The sequence below is a fragment of the Acipenser ruthenus genome, chromosome 25 (genome assembly GCF_902713425.1).
Source record: "Acipenser ruthenus chromosome 25, fAciRut3.2 maternal haplotype, whole genome shotgun sequence".
Lineage (NCBI taxonomy): Eukaryota > Metazoa > Chordata > Actinopteri > Acipenseriformes > Acipenseridae > Acipenser > Acipenser ruthenus.
Window position 1 is genome coordinate 20,240,934 of NC_081213.1, and position 20,225 is coordinate 20,261,158.

A 20,225-nucleotide genomic window follows, 5' to 3' on the forward strand; every position below is an offset into this window, starting at 1 on the left:
CATTCAATTCCAAAAGCAATAATGGCACAGTATGAATTAAACAGACTTTGTTTTTGTAATTATATAATGCATACAGCTACAGGGATTGTACAAAAAAACTCTATCAAGTAGCTTAAAGGTTTACTTTATACCATCTACATACCATCTGATATCTTATTATGTGTGTTTTGTATACATATGTATTGCTTTTTCTGCTTCGATACTTATATAGCAGGTTAACTTCATAATAATTGTTTTCCTCAATTGGGGTTGTTCCTGAAAAGACTACATTTCAGTGGTGGTTTTAGAAATAATCAGCAGGGGTGTGCAACTGCGATGTTGGAGGTGGAAATATGTAACCAATTATTTTCCTCATGAAACATCAGTTCATTTGTACAGTCTTGCACACAGAAGCACAAGCCCACTGTGGCTGAATATAATTTGGAACAAGAAGCTTTAACATGTACACGTTCGGGATTCAATTTGCACAACAAATGCATTGGCCTTAAGAGGGACAGCCAATTTACACATGCTGTGTGTGTGTGTGTGGTATATATATATATATATATATATATATATATATGCCAGTGGATGGCAGTCAGGTTCCCCCAGTTCAGAGTACAGGCAGAGCTTCTTACCATGATCTTGGGGGTGGAGCGCATGGGTTCCTCTTCCGTAGGCACGATGCGGATGTAGAAGATCGCTGGGAAGATGAAGATGAGGCAGGGAGCAGATGTGGCCCCTAAAAAAAGAGAGACACAGAACACTACAAGGGTTAGCTTAATTATACTAAGGTGTTCTGTCCATACTTTTAAATACTATAGTATATATCTTTTACAAATCAGTCAATAAAGTGGATTTTAAGACTGGGATGGAAATATTTTCTGCCGGTTTGTTTGGAAAAGGGGCGTTCTGAAATTCCTGTACAAGAACAATTTCATGCATGTCAACAGGACCCATTTTGATCTAATCCTGGAGAGTTTCCTGACCCTAGAATGCATGACCCCCCCCCTCCCCTTAACCCACCATCAACAGTGTGAGGGGAAAGGTTCTACAAAATATTCATTTTGTGTTTCTTTATTTTCTTCTGGTTTAACCCTGCTCTGAATCATTTTGCACAATGTTGCTGCAGTCACCAAAGCTGCAATCTTTAGTCATTATAAAGTGATATCTTTTATTTTACCACTAATGATAAACCTCTATACTTTACCAGGCAAGGTTGCGCAGTGAAGCTGCAGTCCACTGTATTTTCCCCCATCCTCATACTAAGCATTTGCTGTGTTGTACCACGATTAGCTACAGATGTTATAATGTTTTACCACACTTGTGTATAAGTGACCCTGCTTGTTACGAGAGTGCTTTACCACACATGGGATAGCACAGGGAGCTTTTTGTTTTTGTAACCATCATTTGGAACCACAGTCTGTTCTGTTCTGACCTTTCTGAATTCTTGTTATTCCTGGGTACTATTTGAATACCTGCCCTTTAGCATCAGAAGTGTATTGATTCCACAGTGTTCTACTCTGCATCTATTTTTTCTCAACCCCACTTCACCTGAAGGAAAAGCCGCAAGAGAGTTTGAAGTTTCAGGTATAGGAATGCACAGGATCTTTCTCTTCTTACTATATACAGTACCATAAATACTTAGACATAAGTACTACGCCAGCCAAGGAAAGATAACTTGAGATATACTTGCGATGGCTGTTTCAGTTTCCAAAACAATAGTTTACCATAGTAAATGTACAATCTGGTTATACTATGCATTTACCATCGTTTATCATTGTTTGTCATGTTTAATATGCTTTTCTATGCATCTCTAGGCTTTCCAGTGCTTACCTAAGCTTTACCATGCTTTTGCTTTGTTTTTTCTCAATAAAGTTTTATAAGGCCGGGGTTCCATGACAAAACCGTGGATCAGTGCTTTGTAACTCTATGAAGAAATGCTCTGTCATAGAACGTGCCGACTACGGACTACACAGCCGATGACTCACCGATGATCCCGAAGATGCCCAGGATGTTGGGTGCGAAGATGACGAGCAGGTTGATGAGGATCAGCAGGCAGGTTGCGATGGCGATGTGGCGCAGCCAGTTAAACGCCTTGTTGGGGAACAACATCTGCTGGATGGCACGTCGTACCTGTGGAGCAGACAGGGCGGGATTTCTTTACAAAACGCTAAGAACACAATACCCAATGCACACCTTAAAGGGTATATAAGGACCTTTTTATTTTATTGTGTTACATGTGCCCATGTGTTGCTACAACTGTTTACGTAAGGTGTGTGTATTGTTTTAATTTTTTTTTTTTTTTTTAACATTTTGACCACTTTTTAAAACTTTAAATTGCATTCCCTGCCTCAAGATGGCTTCACATATACCCCCATGGACCTCTCAGAACTACATTTCCCATTATCCTCCTGCTGACATACGTAACAGATGGATTTACCAGTGAGCAGGAGGATGATAGGAAATGTAGAGGTCCATGCAGGTATATACCCTTTTAAAATGTACATAACTAACAAAACAATTCCAGTGATCTTACATATTATGAATTACTAAACGTGTTAAATGCTTATTTATAGTATTTTATTCACAGATTCCAGTTTCAAATACACGATTAATGACTTAGCTATTTGAATGAACTGTTATAGTTCATTGCATTTTAATGATCTGATCTGGCAGATGTATTATCAGCAGACCAGTTTACCGTAACAGTGAACAGCTCAGTATTGGAAGACTGCCTTCTTTCCAATGTATAACAATGATGTTAATAGAGGGTGTCAGTACTTGTAGGTAGACCTACAGACTAGGGACAGAGGCTCACCGGGAAGAGGACAATGGGCACGGTGAGGGTGACGGCAGTGAGCACTGCCAGTCGAACACACAGGATCAGGGTGTCGAAGGGGTCGATCCGGCTGTAGGTGTGGAGCATCTCTGCTTCAACTTTACCTGTGAGGCACAGACACAGAAAGAGAGAGCGGTGTCACACACACACACACACACACACGAGACACAGACTGAACTGGAGACTGGAGAAACACTCACAACTGCTGCACAGTGCATGAGAAAATCACGGGGTCAAACGACTTCATCATCATTTTCTGACACCTCTAATGCCTTGACAAAAAGTTACGATTTTATTCACAAACCTCTATTACAAGCAGTATCCTCATAGACACCTAGGCGGTGCACTTGCATGAGTAATTGCTGTGTTGAGAAAAAGTGTGGTACGGCAAAATTACATATAGAAATATGTTGTAAAGTATACTGTAAAAAGAAAGCTGCGCTCAGATACTTTTCAATGAGCAATCTTGTGTGATTATGAAGGAAACAAGTACTTATTAATGTACAGGAGCACAGCTGACAGTGCGATCTATCAGAGGGAAACAAGTTGTTAAAGACTGTTGTGCTGTGAGTGAAGAAGTGTGACAGTGAACATGTTAGTCTGTCAGTGGCTGACAGAGTGAGGGGTGGGCCCAGTGAAGTGCTTATTCCACTCACCATAGAAGGTCAGGTATCCGAAGAGAGCCGCCAGGAAATACATGGTGTACATGACAGCGATAGAGATGTTGGAGACGTGTTGCATCTTCCTTTTTGTGGGGCTGTAATCAGAGAGGACAGCGTTGCTTAACTTCCATAGCAAACATACACAAGACAAAACCTCTTTAAAAAAGGAACCGGGGATCTCGGAATTCCATTGGTGAAAGCCACAGACTCACCGCTGTCTTGTATCCCTCTCAGCTGACTTCGTTTACAAATCGTGCTGCATGTTGCTGCTGTGACTCTTTAGTTACCTTAAAAAAAACCTGAACATTCCAATGAAAGGGGGGCTATGGTGAAGTGAGATAGAGTGGGTTACAAACTGAGGGAGAGTTGGGGGCTCTGTGACAGTAAGATACAGTATAGAGGAGGAGGTGTATTACATGACCAGCTCACTGTGCCTGGTAGTGGCTGTACTTACTTGCGTAGCTCAGTGTAGATAGGCAGGACCTCTGGGTGGCAGACAAAGGCGAAGGCTAGGATGGGGATGGTGTAGGCCGTCTAAAACGGAGAGACAACGAGTAATTTATGTGTTGCAAACTAAGAGATAGCAACATGTAATTTGTTTACTCTGAATCCACACTCTTAAAAACAAGACATCTTATAGGAGTTAATTATAAATGAAGTCCACTCTGCCCAGTAGCTACAGTGCCCCCTGCTGTCCATACCTGGGAGTTGAGGGTAAACATGCGGGGGCTACAGTCAGGATCTGTCTCCATCTGGGTGTGTCCATTCTGGTAGCCAACCGAGTGCTCCATACCAGTGCTGGAGTTGAGAGATTCTGTGGTATTGAACGAGAACTCAAAGAAGGGACACGGGATCTGGAACTTCTTGTATATCACCTGCAGAGCAAAAAAAAAACAATAAAATAAATCGATTTTAGAGATGCACTGCGTGTTCCAATAGTAACTGATAAACATATAAATCCACAACAGTATGATATGCCTTTTCAGTAAAATGCATTGCTAGCTGTGAAACCGCTCAGAGGAAGGTGGTAGAATATGGATACGGATAAATGGCATTAAATATGCAATCCTTGGCAAACTATTATCTTGAGTATTTAAAAAATTATAAATGGTTTTCACAAGTTTGCTCTATATCTTATTTATTTTTTACTTCATTAGTGGATTTTAGATTCTGCTTCCTGGTACCTCCTCACTACTGCAGATCATCCTCACTCCAATGTCAGAGAGGGGATAGGACAGGAAGCTGCAGTTTATACTAATATGACACCTGACCTGTACGGTACAGTAAAGAAGCATTGCACACGCACCACACAGAGGAAAAACACCATACAGCTCAGGGAGAACCCGCTGGTGTAGCCCAGGTAACCTGTGAAAAAGAGAGGAGGTCAGTGAGGACTTCAACCCAGGGCACCTAGTCTGCCTGTGTTAGGAATACCTCCTAGCCATGAACCTTATCTATTATTATTATTATTATTATTATTATTATTATTATTATTATTATTATTATTTATTTCTTAGCAGACGCCCTTATCCAGGGCGACTTACAATCGTAAGCAAATACATTTCAAGCAACACCACATTAATAAAACAACTACACATCCATATCAGAGTGCTGCCATATTGATGCTGTAGGAGAGAGCTGCCCAACCTCTTTGCCTTAAAGAGCCACACCGATTCCCAGAGGTCTTATACAGCAAAGAAAATAAAAAAAACATTATAATTTACTTAGAAAGCTGATTACACCCAGACATTCAACTTCAGTAGCGCAGGGATGGAAATATGACTCCCATTGCATAGCACTTGATCCATTCCTGGTTCTACTAAAAAAAAAGGTGAAACTGCTATGCAACAGGAGTCTTATTTCTATCCCTGTAGCTTATTAAACACGGCATGCTTACAAATCAATGTTGCTGCATTTTGACTGTACTTGCTTATACTTAAAAACCACAGATAGTTCTTGCAATCTTTTCAAACCCAAGCCTTAAATGGGCTAATTTAAAAGACCCATACTGCAGAGCTAAATAAGCCAAATATGGTTCATGAGCTATCTGTTGGACAGACAGTTTATGCTGTGGTGCTGGTACAGAAAGTGGATCAGATATTCCCTTGCTCAGACACCAAGCTTCAGCTTTCGTCAGTAGAAAATGAACCTCAGGTCTCAATTCTCAGTGAAGATTAATGTGGTGTTGCTGCCAGCTTGAGAACCTCTTTTAACCACTCCAGACATTTCAATTACACATGAATATTTCGTACAAGATAATTAATACTCTACGTGGGCTAATTAGTAATTAACACTGAGCTTGGGACAGCTGCAGTGAAAACCATTAGGCTGTGCAAGACTCGGAACATTTCTCTGTGCATTTTAGAAACAGGAACCAGCTTTTCTTTTTAATACAGTCTCTGTGGCTCGCAATTAACAGAAAGCCCTTAAAACGCTTCCTCAAGAAGGGCTTCAGTCTGGTTATGATCACTCAGAGTGATCGCTCACTTTCTTACAATTGAAAATAATGAATGTTTTAGACTTCCATTACCGACTCGTAATTTTGAGGTACTACTGTAAAGCAGATTATCGGAGAAGGCTGAAATGGGAAATGCGAGGTCAGTATGTAATAATATCATCATCTCACCTAGCTGCTTCATGAGGGCCAGAGGAAAGATGACACACACAGAGACCAGGACCACCAGGTAGTTACCGTTTAAGTACCACTCACTGAGGAAGCAAACACAACCATCATCAGCAGAGGCACAGAAGGGGGTTACCAGAATCACAGAGTTGGGTTTTACAGCTAGGGTTTCTACAGTGCAATACATTGGTTTGTAATAGCATCCCATAACCAAACTGCTGCAAGGGTTGTTTAGCTGCCCTTGTGATTCCATTGCCCTTCAGTACAGAAACATCACAGATACTGATCACCTTAGATTGATATCACATGTGGGGGACATAGGAAACATGACGTCTCCAAACCAGACCTTTCACAAACCAAACATGTCAGCTGCTTTAAGAAATGTTAGTATGTTGACAGGCCACATATCCAAACTCTCCTCTGCCTGTACCTAGTGAGCTACTACTGCAAAGGAACAGCCTAGCAAGCGTTGAAGAGAAAACAATATGTTTCCATTTTCATTTTAAATTATGTGTATTGGCAAAACATTTCAAACAAGATGAATACATGCGAAACTGGGCATTTGTTTTCCCGTTAAACCCTTTCCTTACCATATTAATCGTCCCACAAGAGCAGTGGCACACCGTATATAATCCATTTAAAATAATGACTGGTTTGGGCTTTTGTTCTCCATTTAATCCATAAAATGGTGACGGCCAACAAAAAGCATTTTTGTTTTTACTATACTTTGTTGAATATTACATTTCAGCATGTAATCCCTATGATACAAGTGCCTTATTATTATTACAATTATTCATAAAGGAAGGCATGGCTGCAGGGACACATTCACTCTGTCTCAGACATACTCACTCTCCATTTTTCTCTCACTCAAAAACAAAGTTTCGAGGTGGATTAATGAAACACAGTAATAAAAATCCTGTTTACTGGCAAATCCGCCATCTCAGAAGCCAATATAAATATCCCTTCCTACTGGAAACGGCAGTGTGTGTGCGTCAGACATACTTTCTATGAAGGCTTTAGCAGTGCTCTGTGTGTAAGAGAGAAGACTACAAGTCCTCTGTACTCTGCACACAAGGCCAGACTCGCATTCACTCCCCCTTTCCTCCCCAATGGCTCACACTGCAACCCAAATCCTATTTCAAACACAGTTGTTCTTTAACATTCAGGCAACTAAAAACCTACCACTTTCATTGACTTAATCTAAATGGTACCACAGGTTAGGCTGAGACTAAGCCCTATGCTTTTCTGAGGATACTGAAGTTACTCTCTTATTTGCCATTATCGGAGGACCTGTCGTTAATATGCACGATGTATTTATATTAATTGTTTATTTGTAACTACCAGTCTATATTATACAAACCCTTGTCTCACTGTAGCCTGCATTGTTATTCCATTAAAGTTTTCTGTAGGTTCAAGATGAAAGACAGTACAACATATTAAACCTTATCTATTGATCTTCATTATGAATTTCCGTTCCTGGTACTGAGAAACATAAATACTAAGGAATCTGCCTCGCAATGTACAGGACGGTGACGTACATCTCCCCTCAAGATACAGACAGAGATCACTGTATTATAGAATCAAAGTCTATGAAAGGTTTTGTCAAGCTATGCCATGAAGACTAACATGTATGGACTTCACCAAGAAAAGCCTTTTTTACTCTTTCCATTTATTATAATGTTGGCTTATCTTTTTTCCCCATTCTAAGGTTGCTTTGTATTTTTATGAATGCACAGAGATTGAACAATAGAAACACAGCTGTCTTTAACACCTTGCAAACTTGTCACTGTCTATAGTGTTTTTAATTTATCCCTACACTTTTAAGATTGATGACTTTAGTATGCAAGCACACTTTCAGAATACGTTGCCAGCAACAGCAGGAATGATGTGACAACGAACGACAGGACTCAATTTGATACCATTTTATTCATATAATCATTGTTATATCAGCATTGAATCAAAGTGAAAGATATTGTACTTAACAAACTCTTTCATTGAGATAACACACAGACAGGTATAGGTTAGGTACTAAGCTTCCAAGCTTGATACAGTACAAGAAATCTAGTGATTTATAGTTACATTGTTATTTAATATAACTTTCTTCTAATGCTGAAATTGTGTGTGTGTGTGTGTGTGTGTGTTAGTGAGGAAATGACAGCACTGGACACTGAAGCCTATGGTGTGTCTGTCTGATGAACAGTATGGAGTTTCTATAGAGGGTGGGGAAAGACTACATGCCTGACAAGCCAAGGAGGTGACATGCTACCCTCTCAAAGCTTCTGCTGACGTACAAGCTCTTTCCCCCAGAACTCTCCTCTCAGCTGACGCATGCTGCCAAGGAACAGAACCCAAACACTGTGACCTGGCTTCTCATAATCAAGTGTTTGGGACTCTATGCTCTATAAATAAGCTGCTTTTGGCTGTTCCTATTGTAAACACACGCAGCACAGACTTGCCTTGTGTCAAAGCAGAGCTTGATTCTGAGCTCCCTTTCCCCGTAAACCAGACACACCATGTGCCTTGTTTACTCATGCTTCCCCACCACCTATACGGAACAAATTAGAAAAAAAGGCCAATTTCATGTGTAGGTAGCAGTTCTCTAAATCCAGTTTAATTCTATAGAAGAAAATATTTCTCTTGAATCATTTAGGATGAGGAATCATGTTCCCCAATTCCCTAGGTTCAAATCCGACTGACTGCATTCTAGTGGGTAATTTAACCAAAAAGAAAAACTGAGTAATTTATATTATCATTTTGCAGGTAGTCCTAATGTTTTTCTTAAATGAATATTCATCCAGTGAGTAAATACAAGTAAACGACAGCAATACTCAATGCACTGAGCTTGACTGTGAGGTGAAGGTGTTTCTGATCACAAGTGTAGAATTCCAGTCCTCTCAGCGCTGCAGTCACAGTTTGGAAGTGTTCCTCATAACAACGCTGCTGTTGTGAGTGGTTGTCAGCACAGAAGGGCTGTGTTATGCGAGTAATTTCAATCCTCCTTCCCCTGACCGACCAATAGGAGCACCCAAATGCTGACCCTCCTTCCCATTTGGCTTATTCTCTCTATCTCGTTTCTTAACATGAGCCGAGGCCAAGGTCACTTTCCCAAACCTGCAGTGGAGAGCAGACCTCCCCCCAAACCCTCCCTGCAACCACCTGCAGATTCTGATCAGCTAATGTGGCTCCAGTTAAGTTTAGCACTTGGAAAGGTTCAAATTGCTGAGGCCATTACTACCAAATCTATATGACGCCAGCTCATTTACATCTGCTTTGCACTGTCATAACCTCTCCAGTACTGTCCCTGTTCACCCTAATCACTAGAACTGATCTGAACAGTCTATTCTTATTTCTACAGCACTGCCATTACCCTGTGCCTCAATGATGCACACCCTCCATTTCAGCAGTCCATCGCTTTTACCATGCTCCTCAGTAAGTGGCTGTCAGATACTCACTCTGATTTTCCGCTGATGTTCAGGAAGGCCTGGATGACCAGAGGAAACTCATACTTGACAATGTAAAGGTAACTGGACATGGCTGTAGGGGTATAGAATAATACAGTATTTTTTTAACATGTCAGAGAAGTGTCTTATTATGCTGTGTGGATGCCACTCTATCAGGGGCCATTCATAATCCCAGTTAGTGTTTCAAACCCTTAATATTCATTGCTTATACCTAGGTAACTACAGTGCTCCCTCGTTATAACGTGGGTCTCAGGGGACACACAATATGAGCGTTATAAAAAAAAAAAAAAGGTAGCATTCCCACTCGTGGATCATTTTAATTAGCAGTTTTTAAACTATAACTAGCCTGGCTAAACGGCGGTCAGGAGTTCAATTTGAAGCGACAGACAAGCAAACCAAGTGCGAGAAGGAGAGCGTGTCGGGAGAGGGGAAGAGGGAATGGGCTCGCCCCAGGTTCGGCTGCCGGAGTGGGGCTGAAGCGAAGCTGAAGCGCCTCATCTCCCGGAGAAATTGTTGACTGAGAAATTGTTTACAGTTTGAACAACACCGGTACTGTATTTACTGAAGAAATATTGCAAGAATCACTAGTATAGGGAATTGGGGGACTTGCTGTAGGAGCGTTATATCCCAGGCACATTATAACCGAGAGTCTTATTGCGAGGGAGCACTGTAATTCACTTTACAATCAGCACTTACCCCTAGCTAATGGGCAATCAAATGCGGATTGTCTATAATCGTGCTGTGACTGCAGATGTTTAACATGCAGATATTTTATTGGTAGATCTGCATTAGAACTTAGTTCTCTGTATAACAATTGTTCAGGTTGTGAGATTGGAGTAGATTTACAGTCAACTTCCAGTAATCAATATACTGTATGGGGTTAGTTAAGCAAATTCTAAATCACCTCATTACTTTTTACAATTACTACAGTGTTACTGGGTGACTGCACACAACAGAGGCTGGTGATGATGGTAGTGTGATGGTAGGTTTTTAGCTTTAAAAACATACCAACAAGCAAAAACCGTGGGAAAGCCAATTGCAAGTATGTTCTGCTTAAACTGCCAAAAACCATCGGTTTACCTTTACTGCAAATCTTGTTTGTTTAACTATTTGGTACTTTTTTGAAGATGTCATAACTAAAATGTAATCTGAGCGCCCTGTGTCTTTAAGTCTGCTCCAGTGTGCTCAGGACATACAGAAGTTATTAAGCGAGGGTGTGAGGCTATTGGATGGCAGTAGCATTACAGCCCAGAATGCTGTAAAACACTGAATTGAAATCCAGCTACGATCTTGCTGTTTGCCAGATAGGCAGGTCCTCTAGGGTGTGTTTCGCAGAATGAAAGGAGACGTTAACTCACCACAAGTACGAACTCAGAATCTATGGACTGTTTTCAATAGGTCTTTCAAGTGGTAGTTCTTTCAGGGCAGGGGGCTCGAGTGCTGTAAATGCTTACCGCCAATGTTCTGTAAGGTGATAGCTATTCCAGCCGCTAGTTTTCCTGGAGTGCCAAATGCCCTGTAGCCAAGCTGCTCATAAGCGCGAATGCCTGTGAAATAAGAAACAGAAATGATCTACTGTATTGTACCAGAGAGAGGCACTGCCTGCACACCACCATGATCAGGAGCTGCAGGACAGACTTAGACTGTCAGCCAGTGCACTTTGATGCTACTTGAATTGCTTAGCAAAGAGTTATGATGTTGGCATGTTATATCACATTGATTGAGACCTTAGAATTTGTAGCTAAAACACTATAGTTTACTAGAGTATAAACTATATAAAACTGTAGTATTTCAGACACTACTATACAGACATTCCAGGAACTTTTAAACTCCTAAATAAAAAAAAAAGAAAGAAATGCTAATGCATTTAAATATAATATTCACAAATCTCACTCATTTGGATGATCTGACCTTGGCGTCTTTGACTATAGCTACTAATAACTATAGAATAACATATTTTGTTTACACTATAACAGATAACACATTTCTGACCCTAACACATACAGCCAATCATTTCAAAGGAGGTCAAACCACGCTTGCAGGGACTGGAAACAGAAATAGCAACCACAGGGTGTTTTTGACTGGATTTCCGCACCCATTCAATAAAGTGTGCCTCACTGACGAGACTGTGGACGTCGATGTTTTGAGAGCTATCTTTGGAATGACACTAGAAAACTGAGCAGGCCTATAAAACAACATCCACTCTTGCTAATGTAGACTGGACAGTGGACTTGTGACCTGCTATAAAGATAATAATGAATTCAATTGTGTTTTCTTTCTGGCAACAGAAAGGCGAGATGCATTAAACAGGCATGTGTGATGTGTTCGAAGAGACTGGTGATTGCTCTCTCTCTTTCCCTCTCTCACCCCTCTGATCTCCAGAGCAGTATCATGCTGTTATTCTCTGTCCTCAAAGCCTCTTACTCACCCACTACTCCAGAGGACTTCAGCAGCAAATGGATGGAATAGCAGGAAAGAACTGCCACTACCGTCAGAAGAAAACTGAAATTTAAAAAAGACAGAAACAAACCGGGGATAAATAATAATAATAGACAGACAAGCAGGTGACAACCATGGTAGTTCATGTGTGTTTTAAACCAACAAGGCAGAATGTATGTGTTGACTGTGTGAACTGTGTATGATAATTAAAACCATGTGGAATTCTGTGGAGACTGTGTTAAGGTATTTCATATAGAATTAAATGTAATCTTCAATTTTTGACTTGTTTTAACCTATAAATAATTATTTTCTCTTCTTTCTGCTGTAATTCCGTTTCAAAGCTTTTAAACAATACATCATTTTAAAATGCATCCATAACATCTGACTCAAACATTGACAGTGTACAGTGAAGAATATAGTGTATTAATAAAACTAAATGAAAAATAGAATACAGAGGATTTCAAGATTCTAGAGAATATCCAGATTTTAATCCCAGCCTATGAAGTGAAGAAATCACATTTTTATACCATCCCTCACATAGACTAGACCATTGGGATACTAGTATATCATCCTGATGAACCGCAGAAGAACCATTAGCAGTTTGTATTGGAATACCACAATACAAACATGTTTCCACTGTGACAGCAGTATGCTGATACCCTTTTGCTACCATTTTGCTGTTGGCATTGGAGATGCGTTATTTTAGGAGATTGTCTTCAAAATGAAAACAGACGTAAAGAGGCTGAATCATTTAACGAATAAAGCCAAGCCTCTGTTAAAGTTAATGACAGTGATCCTACTTCACTCAGGGCAACGTGGCTCTCTTAAATTCTTCTTAAAGAGTTCTATTAATCCTTACTACTCCACAAGCCTTAATCAGTCTTGACACTTAAACCATCAACCCAAAATACCTGCATCACCCTGTACTTGGATTTGCTACTTCTGTTTTTTTGATTTCTAATTAAAATGTTTATTGCACATCAGGATGCACTGTATTGCTTACATCATCGGATAATGTACTTCTTTACAGAGGCAGGCTGGCACTGGGATACTTTACACTGGGTATTGGTTGAAATGACTCCAAGAACAAAATGTGAAGCGCCCCAATCTTAGCCTGTCCTCTGTATATATATACCGACCTACTCCAGAGACCATTACAGGTGAAATAATTTATAGATCCAAATTCTAAAAAGAAATAGCATAGATAAAGTCCTACATACAATAGACAGAAGATAGCTATTGGCAGACCATTAGATATGATAATAATTCCACTGCATAATCACATTCACGCGGCACTGTTTACATTTAAGTACATAAGAAAGTTTACAAACGAGAGGCCATTCAGCCCATCTTGCTCGTTTGGTTGTTAGTAGCTTATTGATCCCAGAATCTCATCAAGCAGCTTCTTGAAGGATCCCAGGGTGTCAGCTTCAACAACATTACTGGGGAGTTTATTTGGGTAAACACCACCCAAAAAAGTAAATTCAAAGTATCACATTGTATAACAACGGTAGCAAATCCTGGTTTGAAATGAGCAGGTTTCCTTCTACAGTATTTTAATGAATGCCTAGCAGAACATCTGAATAATCATTAAAGCATTGTCTAAGCATGGGAAACAGGTACTATAAAATGCAGAATTACAGTACAATGTACATTTAAAATGACAAACTGGCAAGCAGTTCTTGCTCTAAAAGACTGCATCATTGATTGCACATCAGCAGCTTAAAGGTATGCGCTCCAATGTTACCCCTTCTAGTCTGTGCGCCCACCACCCCAGCAGGTCACAAGGTCTTGCTCCAGTCAACCTGCCCCACATTTTAAAGGCCAGCCTCCCACGTTAAGAAGCTCGATGCCCGAAAGGTATGAAAGTCCCTATTGTTTTCTACTTAAACCCAATGGAGCTATGCTCGTGACTTTGCGTGCCAAGAGGTGCCTTGACTTGTAGCAGCCCTCTAAGAAGTGGATACCTCAGCTCTAAAAACAAATAATCCCCTTTTTTGCAATTTGTGAAGGTCATTTGGTCCAGAGTTCCCATGCCCTGAGCATGTTCTCACGTAAAGGACAGGGGCTGCTGTTTGTGCCTGGTTTGTTGATGTGGGCTGAGAGGTGCATTCGTTGAATTCCTCCTAAAACATGACGACTTGGCCTAAACTCTGCAGTTTTCCCGCCAAAGGTCCAAGCTGCAAGAAAAATCTACAAACAAGGGCTTTTGTTTGCTTTGCTGTTTTTGTTTTCATTGGCTCTCTTTCTTCTCTGGAAGAAACTCCTTATAGGCTGCTGAGTCAGACCTGTCTAAAGTATAGTGTCCCGTGTTAGCTTCACAGCAAGGAGAAAGCAGAGCTGTAGCTCAAAGGTGACTTGTCCCCTCTAGGAGAAGCTCTCTGAGAGGTAGAGCTCAAGCAATTGGTGCCAGCCCAAGAGTAGAAACAATTATATTAAACAGTAATAAGTTGTGACACCACGCATTTAGAGCATGTTTATGATGGAATGTTGCAGTTTATTTACTGTTTCTAGGGTCCTTCAGTACGATCACGAGAACAATAACTAGTCCACTAACACTGGAAAGAGTAGCAGAAGTGCCATCACTGTCTATTCTGAGCCCTGCCACGAGAAGGGAACGCGCTGGCCTGGATCCATTACAAGCTCACCCACTCTCCATCCAAACATTCACCACCACCCACCACCTCCACCCCCCCCCCCCAAGTGCTTGTCTTTCATCTGGCTACTGTTTAAATTCCTCGGGTCCCTGTTATAAACTCAAGTATACTCAAGGTCGTGGCTATTTCTGTACCCCCATCTGTAAGCTCTATCTAAGATCCCTCTTTCAAAACACTGGAGTACTAACACTTCATCATTCTGGATGCAGTAGCTTTTTAGTGCTACTGCACAGTTACCCTATAGTAGTATTGCACTGTACCAAATTAAGAACTCATTACAGTAACACTAAAATCAAGAATCTACTGTAAATGTTCTGCCATATGGCACTGAAACACAGTGATCTTGCTTAAATCTAGTCTCCAATACCTTGACTTTTAGAGTTAAATATATGTGTGAATGCATGCTACAAATAATCAGTCTCATCAACTTTGGCTGTTTTTTGCAAGCTTCTATTATACATTCATGTGATCAACATCAAGTCACATACCCACTTCCAAGTGCTTCCCCTTTTGCTAGGCTATGAACTTTCCAAACTCATTGCCCCATAGTATATATTAATGCTCAGTTGTTATGAATTATTATTTGGGTACAGTAAAGGCTACTATTTATTTTTGCTTTTAAATAATATGTTTCATACTGTATCAAACATGACCTGATACAACTAGATAATCACCTGGGTGATTGCACCATAAGTTACCACGATCTATTATATTTCTACAAGAGTTTACAATAACCTGTGGACGGCCCAGTTCCTATTTCCTCATCCTGTAACCTAAACGGTGCTGCATCTCTGTGTATCTGTGATTTCTGAGTATCTGAGTGGCTCTTCCAGATGAAAAGGAATTAAACTATGGTGGTGGGAGGGGTCAGGTCACACTTACAGGAAGAGGATGATGCCAGTGTTGGCCATCGCATAAGCCAGTCCCAGAATTCCACTGCCCATGATGGCGTTACCCAGGTTGAAGACGGACATGCCAAACGAAGTCTTTCCTTCAAACTGGAAAAGGCAAAAAAAGGAAGAAAAAAAATAAATCACAGAACATGACTTCCCATGTACTAAACACACAGTGCAGTCCCGAACTGGAAACATCTAAAATGGAAGTTACTCTGTCCTTGAATACTCACTGAATGCTCATTACTGATCACTGCAATCAAACACTTTCAATCCGATTCTAATTGAAGTGCCATCTATCTACCAGTTCATCTACCAGATTAAGATATTTCATTAATTCAATATAAATCTACTCTGAACCATGGCTTCTGTTCCACTGCCAGAAAACCTATACATACAGTAAAAGCAAGCAACTTCTGATGTTTTTCTCCAACCAAAAATGGAATTCAATTGAACCTTTAATCAACTAATACACGCTTCCTATGACATTAAGAGATTGAGAGATACACAGTATAAGCCTTTTGAAGTTGTGTTCAACTGTCTTGTGACACTCACATCCGTGAAGCGAGTTGGCTTCTTCCCGTCGGTGTGGGGTAGGAACTCCTCACTCTCTGCTACGTTTCCTTCAGTGTCCTCATACCTGCTGGAACCGGGTTAACAGTCAACACAAAGCCAAACCATTTTGATCTACGTATACAAGTTACATCTGTCACAAACAACCTGCTTGCTTCTGGGTGAAAGAGGTATTTTGGCCAAAATCCCAAACTGTCCAGCTATTAAAGTGCTACACTGCCTGAACTCTATTCAATGACACAAGGAATCAATATGTGGGGTCATTCCCTTCAAACAGAATAGAAGGTTCTTAACAAAAATAAATAGTGCGCTATATCAAAGCGATCTTTAATTTCCCACTTCCCAACTTGTGTTGCTCCTTAGACTCCTGCACAAGCAACGCAATCAATTTACAGTATCTTGTCTCTGTGAAAAGTAATCAAAATCTTTATTTTCATGTCTTCTTTGAATGAATGATAAGTTCTGCAATGCATTTGGTGACTAGCATCTTTTCATTGTCTACCTAATTAACATATTGTGGCCTTAAGGAATGTTTGGAGATAATCTTAACTATTTTTTGTGAAGTCTGCTTTAAGTAATTTGTAATGATTTAATTATAATACCACTCCCCTAAATAAACTTAGCAGAGCACAGCATTGCCAGCAACAGCATCAAAATACATCTGGATACAACAGTAACCCTTACACAGAAGCACCCTGGTACTACAATTGATTACCAGTGTGTAATGGTCAACGCCATTGGTACCAGGGTATGTCACAGTGTAAAAGCGTTGCAATGTAATCAATTTTAAAAATAAAAACATTTATTTTTAAAACCGAAAATGTTACCATTGTGGTCCCATTCTACAAATGACCAGGAGTTCCACGTTTGCATATATTTGTAAGCTAACAGCAGTAAACTAAACAAATAGACACTTATGGATTGTGAAACCATTACAGACGCACAACATATCAGCAAAGAGACAGTACAACTTACATTCAGAAACTGTGTAATTAAGCTCTACGTTGCTACAACCATGCTTCCCATTTAGTACCAATGCAGTCCTAAAACTAACTGTTCAATAAACAGTAACACAAATGAATAATTTACTGCATGCATTCAGCATCTAATATATCTTAAGATGAAGTGTTTATTGAATAAATAAAGTAGGTAGTGTAGTAGCAGACTAAACAAGAAGCATGCACACATTTCCTCTTGCCACCCCCTACAAATGACTCCCTGTTAGTACAGATAGAAGAGCTGCATTATCATTAGTGCCACTGCGTCGCTGTAAAAGATTTGCTTTAGGGGTTCCACATTGTGAAACGAAAGTAGCGTACCCGTCATCCTCCGGAGGTGTTTTCACCGGCACGGTCAGGTCCTCATTGTGTTTGCCATTGGGGATGATGGTCACCATCTCCGACTGGCCTGCCACCTCCTCAGAATCCATGGCTTCCCTTGCTGCTAACTGACGAGAGCCCAGATCCCCTGTTTAGATTCCTGTCTTACCGACCAAGTCTTTGCTTCTTCTCTCAGGAGCTGTAACAGGGATATAACAGGTAATGACATCTCCGCCAGGGCTTGCAAACAGCCGGTAGAAGCCACGGGCTGGCACCCAGCGAGTGGTGGGTTTGATCTGACAGTCACATTAATTTAGTCACGCCTTGGAAGTAAACATTTACATAACTAAAAGGTTCCAGCCTATTGAGGAGAACAATGCAAATGAGATTAAATGTATTTACTCATTTTTATCCAGCAAGGAGATTAAATTCACTTTTACAAAAGAAACCTGGACGCAGGGTGGCTGTCTACGATAAAATCATAACATAGACCTTATTAGTCCAAAGTACGTAAATGTTCAGTGTCATAAGCTCAGCTACACCTATAAACTGCACAGTTATATTCCTAACAGAAACGCATACTAAATTATACAGTATGTGAAAAAACAATCCTGCTTTACTTTCACAATGTCGATCTTCACCTATTTCTGTACACGTTATTGCAAAGGTGAAAGCTGACATCATTTGAGAAATGCGAGAGCCCGCTTAAATCTACTTTCATTGAAGGCGCAATGTGCAATATGATCCCATAATGAAAATATCATGTATACAGCAACAGTACTTCTGAAGAACACCTGTGGTATAAGAACCTCTTTTAAATGTTTTTATAACCAATTATTGTTTAAGGTACATTTTGTTCAGCTACAGCCATGTTCCTACAAGCGAGTCATTTTCATGTATAAACAAATGTAATTTATTGCACATGCATTTTTTTTTATGTTGGTCGTTTTTTGTTTATTTAATGCCAATTTAAGAACCACACAACATATTGGTCAGTAATGTTTAATTAGTATTGCAACATCTGTTTTTTATTTGTATTGGAACATCTACAGCTATCGATTTTCAGCGCTGCAGTAACACTGGCCATTGATTTTCAGAGGGATTTTTGTCATCAACCATTTTACTGTGGTAGTACCAGAATTTTAAAGGGTCTATTCAATTGGTCAAAATATTGTACACCGATGGAGAGCACATACTGTACTGTAGCGAGAGTTGTCACAGCATGGGGGCTTGCTGTGACAACTGTTTTAAAAAGCGAAACATACGAAAACCTTGATTTAACCTGTCAATTTAATCACCAACACCAGTGTAAAAACTGTTTTTTCACCCTATACATGGATTTTATTACTGCTGGGAATTCTGGTTTGGTGGGAATTGGAAATCACATTTACTGGTTTCCAGCTGATTACTGAGGGCATTTGTTCTTGTATTCAAAATAAACACATTTACAGCAGAAGTCCATTTAACTGAAAAATCCTTGATGTCAGCATATTTTTTTTACAGAGGGGGCCTTTATTCGCTCTTTCCTTGAACAAGCACAACAAGCTACCGGCATGACAAGCTGAAAACCTGCAAAACCAGCTTAGACCAGCTTAAAACCAGTGCTGGCCATAGCTTGAATTTTTTTTTTTTTTTTTGCTTTGTTTTGTTTTTTTAATTAGGAAGGAATTAACAGAACACCAGTATTCTCAACATTCTGTGTCTTAACCTTTTCTTTGGCATATCACTCTGTTTTTTCCCCTGCTTTTAAATGTGTGTCTTTTTTTATATTATTAAAACATCAACCATTTAAGAGGCGAATCAGTACTGGTATATAAACCCTGCCGTGTTTTCTTCGCTCCCCTCTGTTAATGGTTCCCTGAGCCACGTTATCACACTGCTGCACAGTTAGGGCCTTCAGTTTGCCTGGCTGAAGCTCGGCAACGTGGATGGGCAGCAAAGTACCACACACAATGGTGCACGTTGTGTCGTTTCCTGGGAACTGCCAGGGAAACAGTGGCACTATTATATCCACGTCATTATGCTCCAAGGCCCCGCTTTGGCTGGTGCTGCAGTGGCACTCGAGGCCTGAAAAGGTAATTCACTGCTCCTTAATTGAAAGGACAGCAACCTGAAATTCAGCAGCTGCCAAGGCCAGAGCTCACGCTACACGTAACTGTTTCCTTCAATGCAGGGGCACCGCACCATCTCCGGGCTCCACCAATCACATTTGAAACAACAAGCGCACTGTGTGGCGGAATGTAGGCCAGGGGAAACGTGAGGGCTTGGCAGAGCTGGGGGCTGATGGAGTAGCTTCTATCTACCTAATGAAAGGGCTGGCAGGCACAGGGGGGTGGGGGGTCTAGTAGCTGTGAAAAGTACAGGACTGGCAGCAGTGAAGAGAGAAGCACAGCAAGCTCTACATTTATAAAGCAGATAGACCGATGCACTTTACTTTAATGCTTTAGGACAGAGGTTCATAATTGTATTATTATAGTATACCAATGGAATTTTTCAATATAGTTGAAGTTCTCTGTATACCACTGGACAGGTACACAGCAAACACACGATTGAGTATACTGCCAATTTATAATTCGACTGCCAAAAATAAAGTTTGTCTGATTTAAAGATCAGGATCTATTTACACTTCAACCTATTAATATAACCCACTCTTAAACAGATACCCTGTTGAGTTGGATGAGTAATGTTGTTTCCATCTTCCATCTCGGCTCCGGTTCAGACTGGAAAAGCTGTTCCAAAGAAGTTCACCAAGATTCTTTCTGATACGCTACAGAACT

General features: G+C 40.4%; 1 protein-coding gene across 3 annotated transcripts in view; it reads right to left on the minus strand.

Moving 5' to 3' along the window:
• The window catches only part of LOC131701492 (sodium-coupled neutral amino acid transporter 3-like), a 36,023-nt gene that overhangs the window by 4,220 nt on the left and 11,578 nt on the right, over window positions 1-20,225 (minus strand). For 2 of the 3 annotated variants that reach the window (XM_058999577.1, XM_058999578.1), the window contains exons 2-15: window positions 17,449-17,647; window positions 16,112-16,199; window positions 15,546-15,661; window positions 11,996-12,069; window positions 11,022-11,114; window positions 9,559-9,640; window positions 6,110-6,192; window positions 4,790-4,848; window positions 4,185-4,358; window positions 3,938-4,017; window positions 3,478-3,578; window positions 2,801-2,925; window positions 1,971-2,115; window positions 618-721 (exon numbers count right to left, since the gene is read on the minus strand). In XM_058999577.1, coding sequence (XP_058855560.1) covers window positions 618-721; window positions 1,971-2,115; window positions 2,801-2,925; window positions 3,478-3,578; window positions 3,938-4,017; window positions 4,185-4,358; window positions 4,790-4,848; window positions 6,110-6,192; window positions 9,559-9,640; window positions 11,022-11,114; window positions 11,996-12,069; window positions 15,546-15,661; window positions 16,112-16,199; window positions 17,449-17,558 — 1,434 coding nt within the window. In that variant the 5' untranslated portion in view covers window positions 17,559-17,647. The remainder of the gene's footprint in view (window positions 1-617; window positions 722-1,970; window positions 2,116-2,800; window positions 2,926-3,477; window positions 3,579-3,937; window positions 4,018-4,184; window positions 4,359-4,789; window positions 4,849-6,109; window positions 6,193-9,558; window positions 9,641-11,021; window positions 11,115-11,995; window positions 12,070-15,545; window positions 15,662-16,111; window positions 16,200-17,448; window positions 17,648-20,225) is intronic. The other variant, XM_058999579.1, reaches the window with a different exon arrangement.